The sequence below is a fragment of the Lineus longissimus genome, chromosome 13 (genome assembly GCF_910592395.1).
Source record: "Lineus longissimus chromosome 13, tnLinLong1.2, whole genome shotgun sequence".
NCBI classification, from domain to species: domain Eukaryota; kingdom Metazoa; phylum Nemertea; class Pilidiophora; order Heteronemertea; family Lineidae; genus Lineus; species Lineus longissimus.
In genome coordinates, this window is record NC_088320.1 from 1,937,688 (window position 1) to 1,953,095 (window position 15,408).

At 41.3% G+C, this 15,408-nt stretch overlaps 2 protein-coding genes across 7 annotated transcripts in view; one reads left to right on the forward strand and one right to left on the reverse strand.

Moving 5' to 3' along the window:
• Nucleotides 1-1,924: 1,924 nt before the first annotated feature.
• LOC135497642 (probable acyl-CoA dehydrogenase 6) lies at nt 1,925-7,352 on the forward strand. Its single transcript, XM_064787471.1, has 9 exons — nt 1,925-2,098; nt 2,558-2,678; nt 3,935-4,064; nt 4,335-4,441; nt 4,669-4,836; nt 5,023-5,193; nt 6,016-6,177; nt 6,532-6,682; nt 6,992-7,352. Exons 1-9 carry the CDS (start codon nt 1,925-1,927, stop codon nt 7,098-7,100), a joined length of 1,293 nt encoding a protein of 430 aa, XP_064643541.1. The 3' UTR covers nt 7,101-7,352.
• A 735-nt stretch (nt 7,353-8,087) lies between these two features.
• LOC135497629 (acid-sensing ion channel 1A-like) overlaps nt 8,088-15,408 on the reverse strand; it is a 29,308-nt gene continuing 21,987 nt past the window's right edge. For 3 of the 6 annotated variants that reach the window (XM_064787448.1, XM_064787447.1, XM_064787446.1), the window contains 5 exons: nt 14,138-14,167; nt 11,323-11,391; nt 10,913-11,072; nt 10,619-10,710; nt 8,088-10,416 (listed from right to left, as the gene is read on the reverse strand). In XM_064787448.1, coding sequence (XP_064643518.1) covers nt 10,205-10,416; nt 10,619-10,710; nt 10,913-11,072; nt 11,323-11,391; nt 14,138-14,167 — 563 coding nt within the window. In that variant the 3' untranslated portion in view covers nt 8,088-10,204. Of the gene's footprint in view, nt 10,417-10,618; nt 10,711-10,912; nt 11,073-11,322; nt 11,392-14,137; nt 14,168-14,890; nt 14,912-15,408 lie in introns of all 6 variants that reach the window. The other 3 variants (XM_064787449.1, XM_064787450.1, XM_064787451.1) reach the window with 3 other exon arrangements.

Sequence of the window (15,408 nt, forward strand, 5' to 3'; positions counted from 1 at the left end):
ACTTTTGAATTGTCCAAGTCACAAACCAGTACGATAAACAACAGTCTTACTGAGGCTTGGATATTTGAAAAGAGTTTGAACTGTTTTGTAGTCTATGCAGGTCTCTGTACATGTAAATGTCCAATGCAGGGGAGGCGGGGTGTCTTCCCTCGTCCCTTGGCCTTCTCATACACGTAATTATAATGTGCACTTTGTAGATTATTCCGAATATAGACTGGCTGTTGTAAACCGATGTTTAAATATCAAAATGCAACATTTACAGGTCAAGAGGTTATTTCATTAGCAATAGGTTAAGTTCCTTATTAAACAGGGGTGGGGTCGAGTGGTGGGTGAAGGGGGGGGGGGGGGTAATGTATATTCCCGGGAACACGAATTATTGGCTATGACACAGAACTAGCCTATCGTTGATTTTACTTGTTGTTGATGGTGTATACGGAAAATTGTGATAGCGTTTACGTCATTTGGCTCGGTTTTTTTACGATGGTCGATGGTTGTATATGTAGCTAGCATCGTAATGTTTTAGAAAATATAATTGCATGCATGTCTATTGCCTTTAATTGTGGCAGAGGCGGTTTCTTGCAACGATGAGAGATTTGGCAAGCATTGCATTAGCTGCGTAGCGGCTGCATACACTCCGGACGCAGTGGATTGGCCGTCCTTCTCTTCTACAAAGAAGCCATTTCCTCCGGAGTCTAAAGGTTCTCTGCACTGGTGAAAAGTCTCAGTCAGCCATATTACGGAGTTCGAGGTGTTTCACCTTGTGACCCCCCGATCCCACACAGGCACAGGCTGTATCCTGCGCTGTTTTGAGGAGGGTGAAATTTACGAATCGCGGTTTCGGATGCATTTCGAGAATATCGCCAGGCATTGAAAACCTCTGATGCGAGAATGCTCCGTACCCGCGACGTTGGAGACGTTTTATGGTCAAAACATCTAATTTAGATGATAGATATTATCAGCTTAACATGGAACTTGGAGTCTGACCGAGGTCCACACATGACCTTCCGAATTTTGGAAATAAAATTATGTATAGACGTGTGATAGTACAGGTGATGTGAATAGAAGTAGAAAATGTCGAATTGTTTGGAACTTTTAGTTCTGGAGGCAAGTAATCACGTTAGCTGTTTGTTTTGAAGACATTAAGTTTGATTTGGATATATGGTAGGTGTATATAGTGAGTAGATCTACATATTTCACAGGGTGGTTCAAAATATTGCCAATATTTTCATTATAAAGCGAGATTAAGATATTTGGAACCATACGTGTACGATTACATCTACGTTTAGCGCTTGGGCGTTTTATATAAATCTGGACCTCACTAAAAATATTCATCTGAGCCGATAAAACTGCAATTTCCTAAACCATGCTGTGATGATATGATATGTAAATGATTGTAATTAAAAATGAAATGTTGGTAATTCTGAGTGGACGACTGATTGTCGCGACCGTCTCATAATCAGAGCTCTGTGTGGTTTAAATAATGTACAATCATTGTGTATATCAGAGCAATTTAATGTATATGTTGGAGGGGACTGTAAAATAAATGTTCATATACAATAGATGGAAAAAAGAAGGCTACTTAATCTTGTTTTTCTTCCTAAATTTTACTCGTCCTGTCGATACGCACCCTACGGTGGCTCCTAGGTGCAGGGATAGAATGCCGGAATATGTCTTTCTCTCTTTGAGACAAAGTAACTTGGCCAATAACCAACTGGTACTGACCCGCCCAGCGCCTTGATTATAAGACCTTGGAATATGCATTTCTACATCATACATTTCTGATTGGCATGGCTCATTGATGTTTAGTCGGCCACCGTCGGAGACCTAGTCTGACGCTATGTAGTAAAGTGACTAACCCAAAAAATGCCACAATGCCCGCAGCGCCTCCACGCGATAAAGTATAGAACTGACAAATGTAAACAAAATGGTAGCTGTTGTCAACAGTGGTTGGCGATTGCTCCAAAGAAGGCCAGTTATTGCCTCTATTTACAGAGTTTCTGTTGCTAAAAAGAGTTCAGCCGCTCCAGAAAATGTCGAACCCAACACTGAATCCCTTTTTACGAATGAACACGCGGAAATAAGGCGAACTTTGGCCAAGGTATGGATTGTGTTTATATTCATTCTCAGTAGGACTGGAGGTCAACTGAAGTTTATGTACAGGGTGTGTCACAAAAAAGCAAACTTTAAAATATGGTATCACGCTATATTATGACTTGGCCCCAGTGAAATGTTAATGTTGTGGGGTGCAGTGCATTACCCTGCTTTGTGATGAAGCAGTATAGGCCTACACATCTAAGCCCCGGCTGTCGGAGGTGCCCACTGGTAACATCAGTATACCTCTGTCACCTCGGAGGTCTCGAGTTTGATTCCCAGTCGGTCCTGGGACACTCATGTGATATGGAGAGTGACTCTCTTTGGCAGTGTAGGTTTCCTATGGGGCCTCTGGTTTCTTCCTACTTACATTAATTGCCCAATATTCTTTGTCGAGTTAACAATGTCCTAGTTGACAAAGAAGCCAAACTAAGTGATTCAAGAACCTCTCCTTTTTGGCTTTCAGATCATTGAAAGAGATATCAACCCTTATGTGGACCAATGGGAGTCGCAGAAACAGTTTCCTGCACACGAGGTCTTCAAGAAACTTGGCGAGGCTGGGCTACTTGGAGTAAACAGGGATCCAGGTTAGTGAGAGCAGAAACGGGGAGGAGAAATAGCCTTTTTCGGGATGCCCGGATAGACCAAAAATGGCCGGGATGTTTGGGACAGACACTCATCATATTTTAGCGGGATTAAGGAAAATTCCGAACCATTCTCTCCTATCTTTCAATACAATACATTGAGCTATAATTATGTACTCACAACTGTATCAGGAATGCAATAATTGCTGAATTGACCATGACCCAGCTGGCACAAAAGTGTGCATATTGTGAGTACTACATTGTGGCGTTTCTGTGTTGTCATAATGTCATTTATGTATTGATAATGTATGCGTGCACTGTAGCCGTGCAGTGTACATCGGATCGGTCGTGTGTATAGTTTCGGGTTCCTGTCAAACGCTTTGCGGGCATGTATCAGTCCTGCAAAGGCATGACACCACTTCTCCTCGTGTGCTAGTTAGGCTATGATAACATCTTTACTTGTCTGTTTATAAGTTCTATGATTCGTTCAAGCTGGAAGCAGTATTTAATGTCATTTCGTCACTCAAGTTATTTGATCTTCTGCTAGAAAACATGGCGATTGGCGGGAGCCTCGTTTTAGATTCAATTATTGGTATGCAGATTCGTAGGGAATTCCCATATGAAGTCAACATCGGCCATGTGCCAATGTTTATTATTGTGAGCGCGTCGGATTGGTTATATTTCAGGTATTTGTCGGGTCGTTTTATGGGGGTCTTTTGAGGGGTTTAGATGTTAAAGGGGTATCTTGGTTTCCTATCTTTTAGAGGGATTGGTAGCTTTTCTGGGTGTGCTTCTTTGGGGGACGTTCTGTCCCCGTTGGCTGCTGTTGCAGAATATAAAGGGCAGGGCGTCGGATATAAAAGGAGGCCCGTTGGAATAGTGTTGACGTTAACAGACACGTACGCACCGCTTTCCGATTTCCGTGACTTGCCTAAACGTGAATGAAGATCTATCGATTGTGTGTTATACCGGATAATTGATGATAATTGATAGATAAAGGTGCAGTGAATAACTGGCCAATTATATATATGCACTTATTAATAATATTCAATCACGGTCTTATTATCTTATTCCGTCATACAATCTCTGAGTAGAACCGGTATTGTACACGCCCGCTACAATATAATCACCAGACGACAACCAATTTCCCCCATTAGCTCCTGCCTAAAGTCCCGTTTTAAGCATGTTTCAATAAAAGCAGGAGCTTGAGAATTAGCCGACATGTGCATACTTATATTTTCTGGTTTTCTTCTTTCCAGCATTCGGTGGTCTTGGCTTGGACTACAGCTACAGTATGGCAATTGCTGAGGAGATGGGCAACATTAATTGTGGCGGTGTGCCAATGGCTATAGGAGTTCAAACAGATATGGCCACACCGGCCTTGGCAAGGTATGACAGGACTCTAACCTCACAAGCCAAGGCTTTTATACCGAGTGTGTGACGGCAGGGATGCCATGAAGTGAACAAGGCAACTAATGAATTGTAAACACAAAGGGAATATTGCTCCTATGTTGTAATCTATGTTTATAACACAAATAATTTCCCTCTGGTCAAGGCGTTTCCCTTTAACAAATGTTATCAAAAATTCATTCCATGAATTAACCTGTTGCCCAGATATTGAACACCTCTATAACGTTTTGACTTTTAATACAATTTCAGATTTGGTAGTGATGAACTGAAGCAGCAGTTCTTGGCTCCAACCATAGCTGGGGATATGGTGGCCTGTCTAGGAGTGAGCGAGGCTGGAGCTGGATCAGACGTAGCAAGTATGTGGCTACAGTCCATTTAGAAAATATTTGTTTGCATTGTTTGGGAGCACGAACTACTGGTTGGATTTGTCGGAAGAACAGTACTCTGTTCTTTGCTCGCCCTTGTAATGTACTCCTGATGTTTATTCTAAAGTATAACATACAATAGTTTTTCCTTGTCGAGACTCACATATATTTGGAAGGTAAAATCACGTTCTAAAGATTTCCATTCGATCATGTTTTAGGTGTAAAGACTTCTGCCGTGAAGGACGGTGATGATTATGTCATCAATGGTGGTAAGATGTGGATAACGTCAGGACTTCAGGCCGACTGGATCTGTCTGCTCGCCAACACGAGCCAGGAACCTCCTCACAAGAATAAGTCACTCATTTGTGTCCCATTAAGTTCACCAGGTAAGTTGTGTGTAACGCTGCAGTGAAGAGTGGGCTGCGATGTTACTTTTCACCATCACGTCATTTGATATGCAATTTTCACAATTCTGACCATAGTAAAGTGCATTTTCGAGGGCTGTGGAAATGCAAGGCTTGTGTGTGGTTTCTTATACATGTTCTGCTGATTGATAAGTGGTCATTTTTCAGGTATTCAGAAGATCAAGATCAATAAACTTGGAATGCATAGTTCAGACACAGCTCAGCTGTTCTTTGAAAATGTGCGGGTTCCTCAGAGTTATCGGATCGGTGATGAGGGAATGGGATTCACGTATCAGATGCTGCAGTTCCAGGAAGAGAGAATGTGGGGGGCAGCAGGATGTGAGTATGCCTACTCTATGCCATAATCGGTTTTGAGCACATGACAAGTAAACTGATGAGTGCATGATGGCGCAAATTGAAATGTTGTGGGTTTCGAGTCCACACAAGTGCCTAGAGATGCAGATGTCACTGGTCAAATCTGGTGTTGCCTTTTTAGCTTTGCTGGCAATTTTTAATTGCCAGCGAAGCTTCTCACTTTTCTTCGTTATAACCATTAGTGCCGGACTACTTTGAGAAATCATGTAAAATTTGATTCGCTGTACACTGTAGGCCTACAATGCATAGATGTACAGGACGTATGAATATATACATTGCTTTTTCACATGAAAAATCGCTACCGAACAACGAACCAGGCTGAAGGGAATTGTGAATATTCTCCACTAATTGTAGGATGCTTTTAAGCCATGATACTATCTGTAAATTCGATGTGGTTAGGAAAATTTTAACGTCAACAATCCAATGCCGCCTCCGGAAATTCCCGAACCGAGGATGACGTCGATTGGTCATAAAATCAATTTGAATTTGAATATGTGATCTCCTGTCAAAATGGCGTATCGTTAAATTCCTAGAAATGTTTTGAAGTAAACTTCATCTAAATTTACCACTTCATCGACGGAATATCTTATCAAAAGCTAGGTACTTTGATTATTATTAGTTTAGGAACGTAACCAGTGTGTTGTCATATCATTATTTAGCGGTATTTGTCTGCATTTTGACGGCTTTGATCTCCGCCACCCCCTAGCGAAGCTCCCAGGCCGACACTCGACAGGCCTCTAGTTAAAAGTACTTTCCTTCTTTTACCTTATTGATATTTTCTTCCAGCTTTGGTACCGATGGAAAAAATCATCAGAGAAACAATAGAATACACACGACAAAGGAAAGCCTTCAACCAACCTATCCTCAACAACCAAACCGTCCACTTCAGACTGGCAGAATTCCAGACAGAAGTCGAACTACTCAGGGGGTTGTTGTACAGAGCAATAGGTAGACATACGTTTTGACTTGTTAGTTGATTTGTCCTAGATCATTATACTCACCTATCACGTTCGTTCAGTGAAAACACTTTTTGTGTATAATTGTGGGTCAGGAAAGTATCACGTTCATTCAGTGAAAACACTTTTTGTGTATAATTGTGGGTCAGGAAAGTAGAAATGCAGTTATACATGATGGTGTACCCGTAGTGCAGTCATCAGGCATGTAACTTGGCTGAGACTCTGTATAGTATATTATTTGGATAACTGTCTACACGACGGCAATATTGAAATACTTCTTCAGGACGTATTTACCTTGTTGGAAATAAGTTGATACCTAACATTCTACTGACGCTATCTCTTGCAGGTCTGTACGTCCACGGTAATGATGTGACAAAGCTGGCATCAATGTGCAAGCTGAAAGCTGGCCGTCTCATGCGGGAGGTGTTCGATGGCTGTCTGCAGTATTGGGGTGGGATGGGATTCACCAGTGATGTACTCGTCAGCAGGTTTTACAGGTGAGTGCAGTTCATTCGAAGCTGAACCTGGAGAGATGGGCCAGTTCTGTGGCTGTTTCTTGAAAAAGGTCTTTGTTTACTCCGACTATTCTCACACTCATCTTTGTAAGGTGGAAAGAGACTTACTATAATCGAAGATGCCCTGTTCAAGCTCAGGGAAAGATGAGACATACGCTCATAAAGGCAAACACCGTTTTTTATGGTGGTTGTTACCATGAAAATGTCACTTGCCACTGTCATAAAGACACAAGAGCAAAGAGGTTGTTTTCCGCAATTGTATTGTTGAACATTCGATATTGTCTCTTCCAGGGATTTCCGCCTCGTGTCGATTGGAGCCGGGGCAGATGAGGTGATGTTGTCCATTATCAGTAAATACATGGGCATCCTACCAATGCCCCCAAGTGTCAAGCTGAAGTAGTATACCAGTATGTGCTGTGTTTGCGTCGAGGGCCATGATGCTCGTAAAACAGGTGCTGTAGGCCTAATGCAATAAAACATTGAACACATTCCGAACGCATACCAAGGGTGGATTGTGTCAATGTCTTTCCCTGTATCCCTGTTAACTACGGTATGCAACTACTAGTAAATTTGTCGAGTGAATTCAACTGACGTTATGTGTGATATACGAGTCTCATATTGATTTAAATGAAATATGGCTTATTAAATTGAATTGTCTTTTGTCACAATCTTATGTGTTTTCTATTCTCTTGTAAAATGAGCATCTGTTTTTCTCTAAGCACAACGATAAGTGCACTGTCTCTGTTGGCCAAATGAACAGTTGTTGTGACTAACTGAAGACAGTCGTTGTGACTAGCTGGAGAGAGCAGTTGCGACTGGCTATCTAGACCACCACGATTGTGGTCAGTGCATAACTGATAGTGGACAGTGTATGCCTCGTCTTGCTGTATGATAAAGGCAGAGACCCGTCTTGTTGTGTGAGGACAGATTAAGACAGGCGCAGCCCTGTCCTAATGTGTGAAGACAGATTCAGACAGTCCCTACACGGATGGATGTCTTCATGACATACTCTGAAACTTCCCTCGTCCGGCTGTGTGAGGACAGACAGTCTCGAGGCCGCATAGAAAAAGCTTGTGTCGAAGACAGATTGTGATACTGCCCCGTCCCGCTGCGTGAGGACAGATTCAGACGTCCCTACATCCAGGCCGGGTGCCATGAAACAGATGTGGATACTGATTGTGGTTTAATTGGAGCCTTGGGATTCGGACTGGTGGTCACGTGTTCGATTCCCTGTCCATCCACATCTAAATCGGCATCGTTCGCCGCCAAATCTCGTTGTGGTAGTTGTGCAAATCTCCAGCCCCACCACCAGTCGCAGCTTGTGCCGAGGTGGGGTCGAGTTTGGGGGCTGGGGGTAGCAAAAAGAATTGAAAACTACAACCAGAAATGAACTCATTATCAAATTTATTAACCTCATTCCTAAACCTCGATGCAGAACACTTATTTCATAGACCAATGGAACTCCGACATCGACACAGTTCAGTCCCCTGTCGAAATACGGCGTATTGTTTCGAGTTACACCCTCGTTAAAGGGTACAAGTCTGATATCAAGCAACCGTCTTCACATGATTGCATATCAAAGACGTTTTATCGCCTATGAACTATTTTTTCACCGATGGTGTATCGTCATATTTCGGGACTTTTGTTAGTGAGGCACCCACCAAAGGATAACCTCGGAATCTCACCACTTTGGGTAGAGAGTGCATACTGACTATCATGCGAACGACACACACTGGTATGGTCAGAGTTTTCTCTTTCGACGACACTTGTAATGGTGCCACCTGTACATCTTTAATGTCGGACACAGAATGTACGTACTATTTTGTTACACCATGCACCGCGGACGCTCATCGTTACATTTATGACAGCTTATAGAAAATGTCGAACCGGAACGGAGAGTCACTCCCGTCCGTATTATCTAACACTAAGCCATGAATGTCAATGTATTGACACATTTTGTAGGCATTAAGCAATTACTGTTATAATATCAAGACTCATGTTTCTACTTCTAGCGATATTCGCATTACAATTATAGTAGTTTAGGTTAAATCTACGATACCACTGTCCTACAATATTTCACTACAAATGCCATAGGCCTATATATATCGTTTGGTTTTAATTTACACTTGACTTTATCAGTACATAATCTTCATGTACACTCGCTATATAAATAAATGTACCTGTATGTACGTTACAAAATTATGCAATGTATACAATTATGAAAATGATGGGCAAGAATGCTTATACATACTCTGAACCAGTGAAATCTACAAAACTCGCCGGACCATCGTTCTATCATATCAGTGATATCTTTCTGTATCCGCTGGGATCGACTGGAATAACGGATCACAGCATTCGTGAAAGTGTTAATGACTCGACGCCATTGAAAAATCACGAATAGCGGCCGTCATGGAATCCAAGATGACAGCCATCATGGAATCCAAGATGGCGGATACACTCTGAGTAGGTGCTGGAGGATCGGCAATCAGTCTTATTATACACTAAAGCTTTAATAACTTAGCTAATAGCCTTAGTTGATACTCTAGCGCAGAAAACCCCTGCATTTGTTTACATATCAATTAAATGCGCAAGCAGATGACAATGTCTACAGGTGTGGTAAAAAAATAACATCTCTGTATATACTTTACAACTCCGTTGAGGTCAGCGTACATAGTCGGTATGCTAGTTTATATAATGCACATTGTTATTAGCATGACACTTGTGCATTTTTGACAACAGAAATACTGTTACTACACGCTTCTATTCTCTAATGTTAATAATGTCAAACTCCGACGGCAGGCATCATTCTACACGTAGCCTATATACAGCAATCATGGGATACCAGTACACAGTTTCCTTGGTTATACAACAGTCAGATTCAAATCACGATCGCATCAGTTCATCATCACCCTGGGGAATCAAATCTTATCGGTCAGAAAGCATATGAGTATGTTGTTTAAATGATGACCATCTCCGCGATGACGTTTTGGGAAATCTTTTGCCTTATTTATCAGTTATATAGTTTTTGGGCAACAAGTTTTTCGCGAACATTGGGGATTGTCGCGAACATCGGGGATTGTAAGATATCCAGGCAGACATGGCAAGGGTTTGTATTTTAGTTGGTTGCGTGATTTCGGTGACCATGCACCAGTTAATCTTGGGAGTATTGTAAATATCTTATGTACGCACTGAAGCGAAATGTACAGCCTATGTACTTTAGAGGCCACAAAGGAGACCCTAGAACGCATTCCATAAATGATAAACTTTCTGTCCGTCCAACAGATGGAATCTCTGCAAAGCACCGTTTACTGAACACATACCGTAGTCTCTCACCCAGGGCAGAGGTGATCAGTACCGCCACCTAGTATCGGCAAACAGTAGGCACAAGCAGTGGTACCACCTATTGAATCAAAAATTCATCACGTGACCCCTTCATATCAAACCAAACAATGAATTCTACACAGTAGAGATTCTGATTGGCGGACCTTCCAATCTGTCGGCTAGTCATAACGTCCCGTTGTTGCTTCGTATTTTTGTCTCACGCATGCGCTGTAACTGTTTCTTCCGGAAGCGTTCTCTCTCCTTCTTTGCATCTATTTTTCGACGCCCTAGCTTCCGGACAAGTCGACAGAAAAGTACTGATATAAACTCAACTATTTCGTATACGCTTAGAACACTGGCTCCAACGCAGAAACCGAGCTGACCTCCGATATCAGCTGAAAAAGATAAACGGAGCAGCAAATTAGACTCAGACAGAAGGATCAATTCAAGAGGGATCTCGGGAATGTGCAGTAGCTCACTGCGCTGCATGGGTGTAGCATTCTTCAAACTTCCGCAGCAGACTGCGCATGCGAGTTGCCCCAAACAACGCCGGACCGTAATGAGGCTGGTGAAAACCACCTATAGATTGTAACCTACCAATCAGCTGCTGCCACGTGTAGTCGGGTTCTTGCACAATGAAGTCATAATTCATCTCTTCAAAGTACACTCTCAGATCGAGAAAGTTGTGTCTGAAAAGCAGCAAAAATACGTTCTACAGCCTGGCGCGTCTCCAAACGTTTGATTGCAAACATCACCAAACACAGAATTTCCTTCTGTTTGGTTTTGACGTCTACGCTGTAACCGAGTTCGTTTTGAATACGAGGAAAGAGTAGCTCCGCAGTGAATTCTGCATGTTCTCTCATCAGAAAAAAGATATAACGGTTACTCTACCTGATAAATTCTTCTGTCAAGTTGTATTTTCCTTTAATCTCGTGCACGATGTGATCTCCCGGGAAGAGAGCAGACGATATTTGCACTTTGTACTCGACGACTTTGCATGGCGTGAAACACCCGCACCTTTTTTCGGCGTGATGATCGTTGTAGTATCGTTCTGAAATAGTTATGGATCATGCCAAGAAAAAAAACTGGGGAGGTAATGATGAAGTTTTCACCCCTCAATGTCACAGCGTATCTGCACTCAATCAGACCTCTTAACAGCAAATCTACTGACTTTGGTCCTTTCCTGGATCTAATTCCATTCCAGCAGAAAACCGTCGTAACTGTAGACAAACTGTAAACGGAGAATTACTTTTTATCTTTAGTTACAATATATATATTGTATCTTCAATTATTTGACTTACTTTCTGCATTTTTAACACAATTTATCCATTGGGCAAGTGTACAAAACGGAAAGGCCGGCCGACCGTTGACTGCAATGAAAATAGTACAAAAATTAAATCATGGAATCCCTGCTCAAAAGGATATCATAGAGTTATCATAGAGTAGTGTGGTGGTATGGAGGTAAACACAATGACCACGGACTCCATATCAACACTAAAATTATGATATAGAGCTGACGACGGCACTGTGTACATAAAATAAGCCAACGATCCACCTGCATGGATGTGCGTATCACTTCATGGACAAACATCTGCTAAACTTGATTTCATCACCGACACTGTTCTCTCATGGTAAAATATGGAGCGTGTTTTTCAAAGAGCCGTCAGAAAACAGTGACTTCATTGCTTAATCACACCAATTTGATGCATTATGCGATATGGTACACTGAAGCCAAAGCATACTAAACATCGCATATGCTAACGCCACTGTATGCATTAACTACTTCGAATTTTTGGTAAAACTTTTTAAAATCGAGTCATAGACATTTTGCGCATGCCAAAAACATGTCATGCCAAAATTTTACAAAACTTTACCGAGGAGGGATTTGTAATCCGAATTCATGCCCCGTTCCCCAATGGCAGACAGCAACGATCACGACTGGTATTAACGTCAGACAATTCATGTCAGTGCAACGCTCAATGTAAACCATGTACCCGTCCTTATACGGTAAGGCTATCGACACTCAGTGTTTTTTCTTGGGCCGGGATTCGAGACTAATTCACACAGGACTTGAGAAAATGAGGTCGTCAGAACTTCACCACATTTTCAACAAAGGCTCCTCCAACCATAAGTTATTTTCTATAAAACATGATGAAGAGGTCGACAAATATTCGACACATATATTTCAAATCTACCGTGAGTCGACGGCGTAAAAAACTGTTTGCTCAAAATTCGACACGACATTGTGAGTTAGTGGTGACCCCTAATGACCAAGGAAGTACAGGGTAAAATTGACTGTTGCACAGATTGAAAGTGAGGAAGCAATATCGATAAGTCTTCTGCACAAATACATAAAGAAGACGGAGACATTTCCCAGTCGTGCCATCGTTCATGTATGAGGTGTCAATATGGTTGTTTGCATTCAGCACAATGGTCTGTTGGGGAATTAACCACATGCTGGGAATAACATGCAAACACGCCAAATGTTTTTTATACATGTGTTATAAACCAAATTCTCGAGCCTAGTTGCATGTAGTTTGTTGATTCGCATAAATTTCGTTGAAAATTACCACCATTTTATTAACTTATGAAAATTGCTTCAAATCTGAAAACACTTGAATTCCCTGATGTTTTTATTTGATCACCAAATTGTAAGTACTTCGGTACATCCTATTGGGATTTTTATGCCAAATTTAGCATTTTCTGTAGGTTAGCGAGGTGACCACGGGAATAAACCAGGTTAACATTTCCAGAGAATCCTACATCGTGTCGAGCAGATAAATGCTCTCGAGAAATGTGGTGCTGATTCTCCAGGGTGATACGAGGAAAGGAGGTATGTACAGGACCTAGTGCCAATGATGTCAACTAAGAGGCAGGAGCCACAATCTACAACATCACAATACATATTTCTACATAATTCAGAGACAGTTATGTACAGTATCAAATGATACAACAATATTTTTACAGCTCAACCGTCACCAAAAGCTTAAGCTGTCAAGGATTGCATTTTCAAAAGCCGATTTTAAAATTGCAATGTTTCAACAACATTTCATTTTTATGGTCTGTGTCAGTCTTTTTTCTCTCGATAGTTATATACATGTTCTTGTACTCGAGTTGATGAAACCGTTAGATGCAGGCCAAAAGTGTTTTTCTTCTTCAACATATTGAGCTAGGTTCTGCCACCGCTGATCATGCACCAGCTGTGCCGAAGCAAACCTTTACCGTAAGTCGTCCACAAAAGAATCTATGAAGCTTTGCGCCATCCCCGTCCATTTTCTGGAGTCTCAGGTAATTAACATACTGCACTTCCAGCGGTATCGCCTCCATTGCCTCCGCCCATACTGGACGCACGTTGTCTGTAACTAACTTGTTTGTAAGACAGGACCAAGCTACCTAAACCACACCCAGTGTAGAACCCAATCTATTGATATACGTGTATATACTTTCTCAAGAAACTTCTCACAAACAATGGAGGCTATAACCTACAGGTACTTTTTTTTAGTGCGGTAACAACACCTTACAACAAACCATGCTTGAAAGAGGGTTCTTCTTCAATACATTCCATGCACACACATAACCCTTACATATATCAGTAGCAACATCTCGCCACCCAAGTGCACCGTGCGTGTATCGTGTATATTACTTAATAAATCGGAAAATTCGCTAGCTTTTTGTCATGTCAAATGCTGAGAAAATGCATCTATTTATCTCACTGTCCCGCCGACAAAATAGAAATTAAAACAATTAGCAACTTTTCTATGATAATGTTGGTGCATAAGATATGCGTTGAAGACAAAGGGATACGTTTCATGTCGAATCAATTGGATGTATATCACGGCGCAAACATGCTACATGTATAAAGCTTACTTTTAGAATGCCATGCCATTCTGCAGAAACTAGCTCAAACTGTTAGTGGTATTTCGTCGATTTTCTTTAAAATTTACAATGTGTTTTTTTACCAAAATCTGTGTACCGTATGCTAACTCGATTATAAATACTTATATACAGTCATGACACAAATGATTTCACAAAATGCAATCCTTAACTTTTTCATTCATCGTAAATGTTTAATAAAATCAGGAGCAAAATCTCAGTCCGCCCGATTTGAAAGGGTACCGTTACATGATGTCTTCGGAAGCTCTGCAACTGAATACCAAACGATTATTAGGGACGGGGTTAAAGGTGAAGGTCGGTGTGGAACAACAGAAAGGCTTCAGTACCACACCATGGCTCTACTGTACTTGATGACGTCAGTACAATTTTAAACTTTCATTGCAAAATTCTGAGGATTATTCGCCTGCTTTGCATGGTAAACAATTCGCACTTGAAAGAAACGAAAGAAACATTTCTTTATTAAGAGCGGCCATTACCAATCGCGGATACACGCTAGGACATGTTAAGACTTCACGGTGACGGGCTACATCAGCCACCTTCCTCAAGCAGAAACACGTGGGACGACTTCCAGTCAGCTGACAGGTATTGACCAATCAAACCCCCCTAAGTAATCATGGCCGAGCTGCATGCCTGCGCCGAAGTGTAATAGCTCTCTTCTGATTCGTCAATACTCTACATCGCTGCTTAGGGAAAATGGCGAATTGGCACGAAAATTTTGATAAGTGTGATTATAGGACAATCACACACCATTTCTACCTAGATTAACCAAAAACATCATAATCTTCTTTTCTCATTTGAAAACATGTATCACCACTCGTTGTACTATTAGTAATGACGTCATCAATTTAGGGCGTGTGAAAAGAAAAGGCGTGAAGAGGGCAAGTGCAGCTTGAACTAACACCAGGTCAAAGGTCAAGGTCAAGTTATGAGTGTTACTAATAGTGATAACACTAAAGATTGGATTTACGGACAAACCTTTTGGCATGACGTCGACCACTGCAAGTTTGGAACAAAAACATCTACGTTGATTATAGTAACAGTTACAAAGGAGATCTGGGTTCATGCAAATTCCTTATATCATCTTGTCATAAGAACTTTTTTACCACACTCTGTTTACTGGATGACTCATTATTGATATGTATCATTCTTGATATAATGTTCTCTTTGTTACATGTACTGCCATGTAAATCCATGTCGCACGAAAGTAATAAAATTGAGTTTTTGTATACGTACATGTACATGTACTTCAAAAATATGGAAGAACTTAAACTTGTGAAGATCCTTTAATAAAGCACTGCAACATAAAACTATTCTTTTTAAAATCCAAAGTAAAAAATTAAATTAAAACAGGCAGTTACATGAATTAATTTTGATATTGAGAATAATTCTTTGTCTCGCGAGAACGATACATTTGGTGTGTGTGTGTGTAAACCAGTGTGCATCCACCGCGTGCTTATGATGCTTAAGATCGCCATAAAAGGCCCACCACGAGA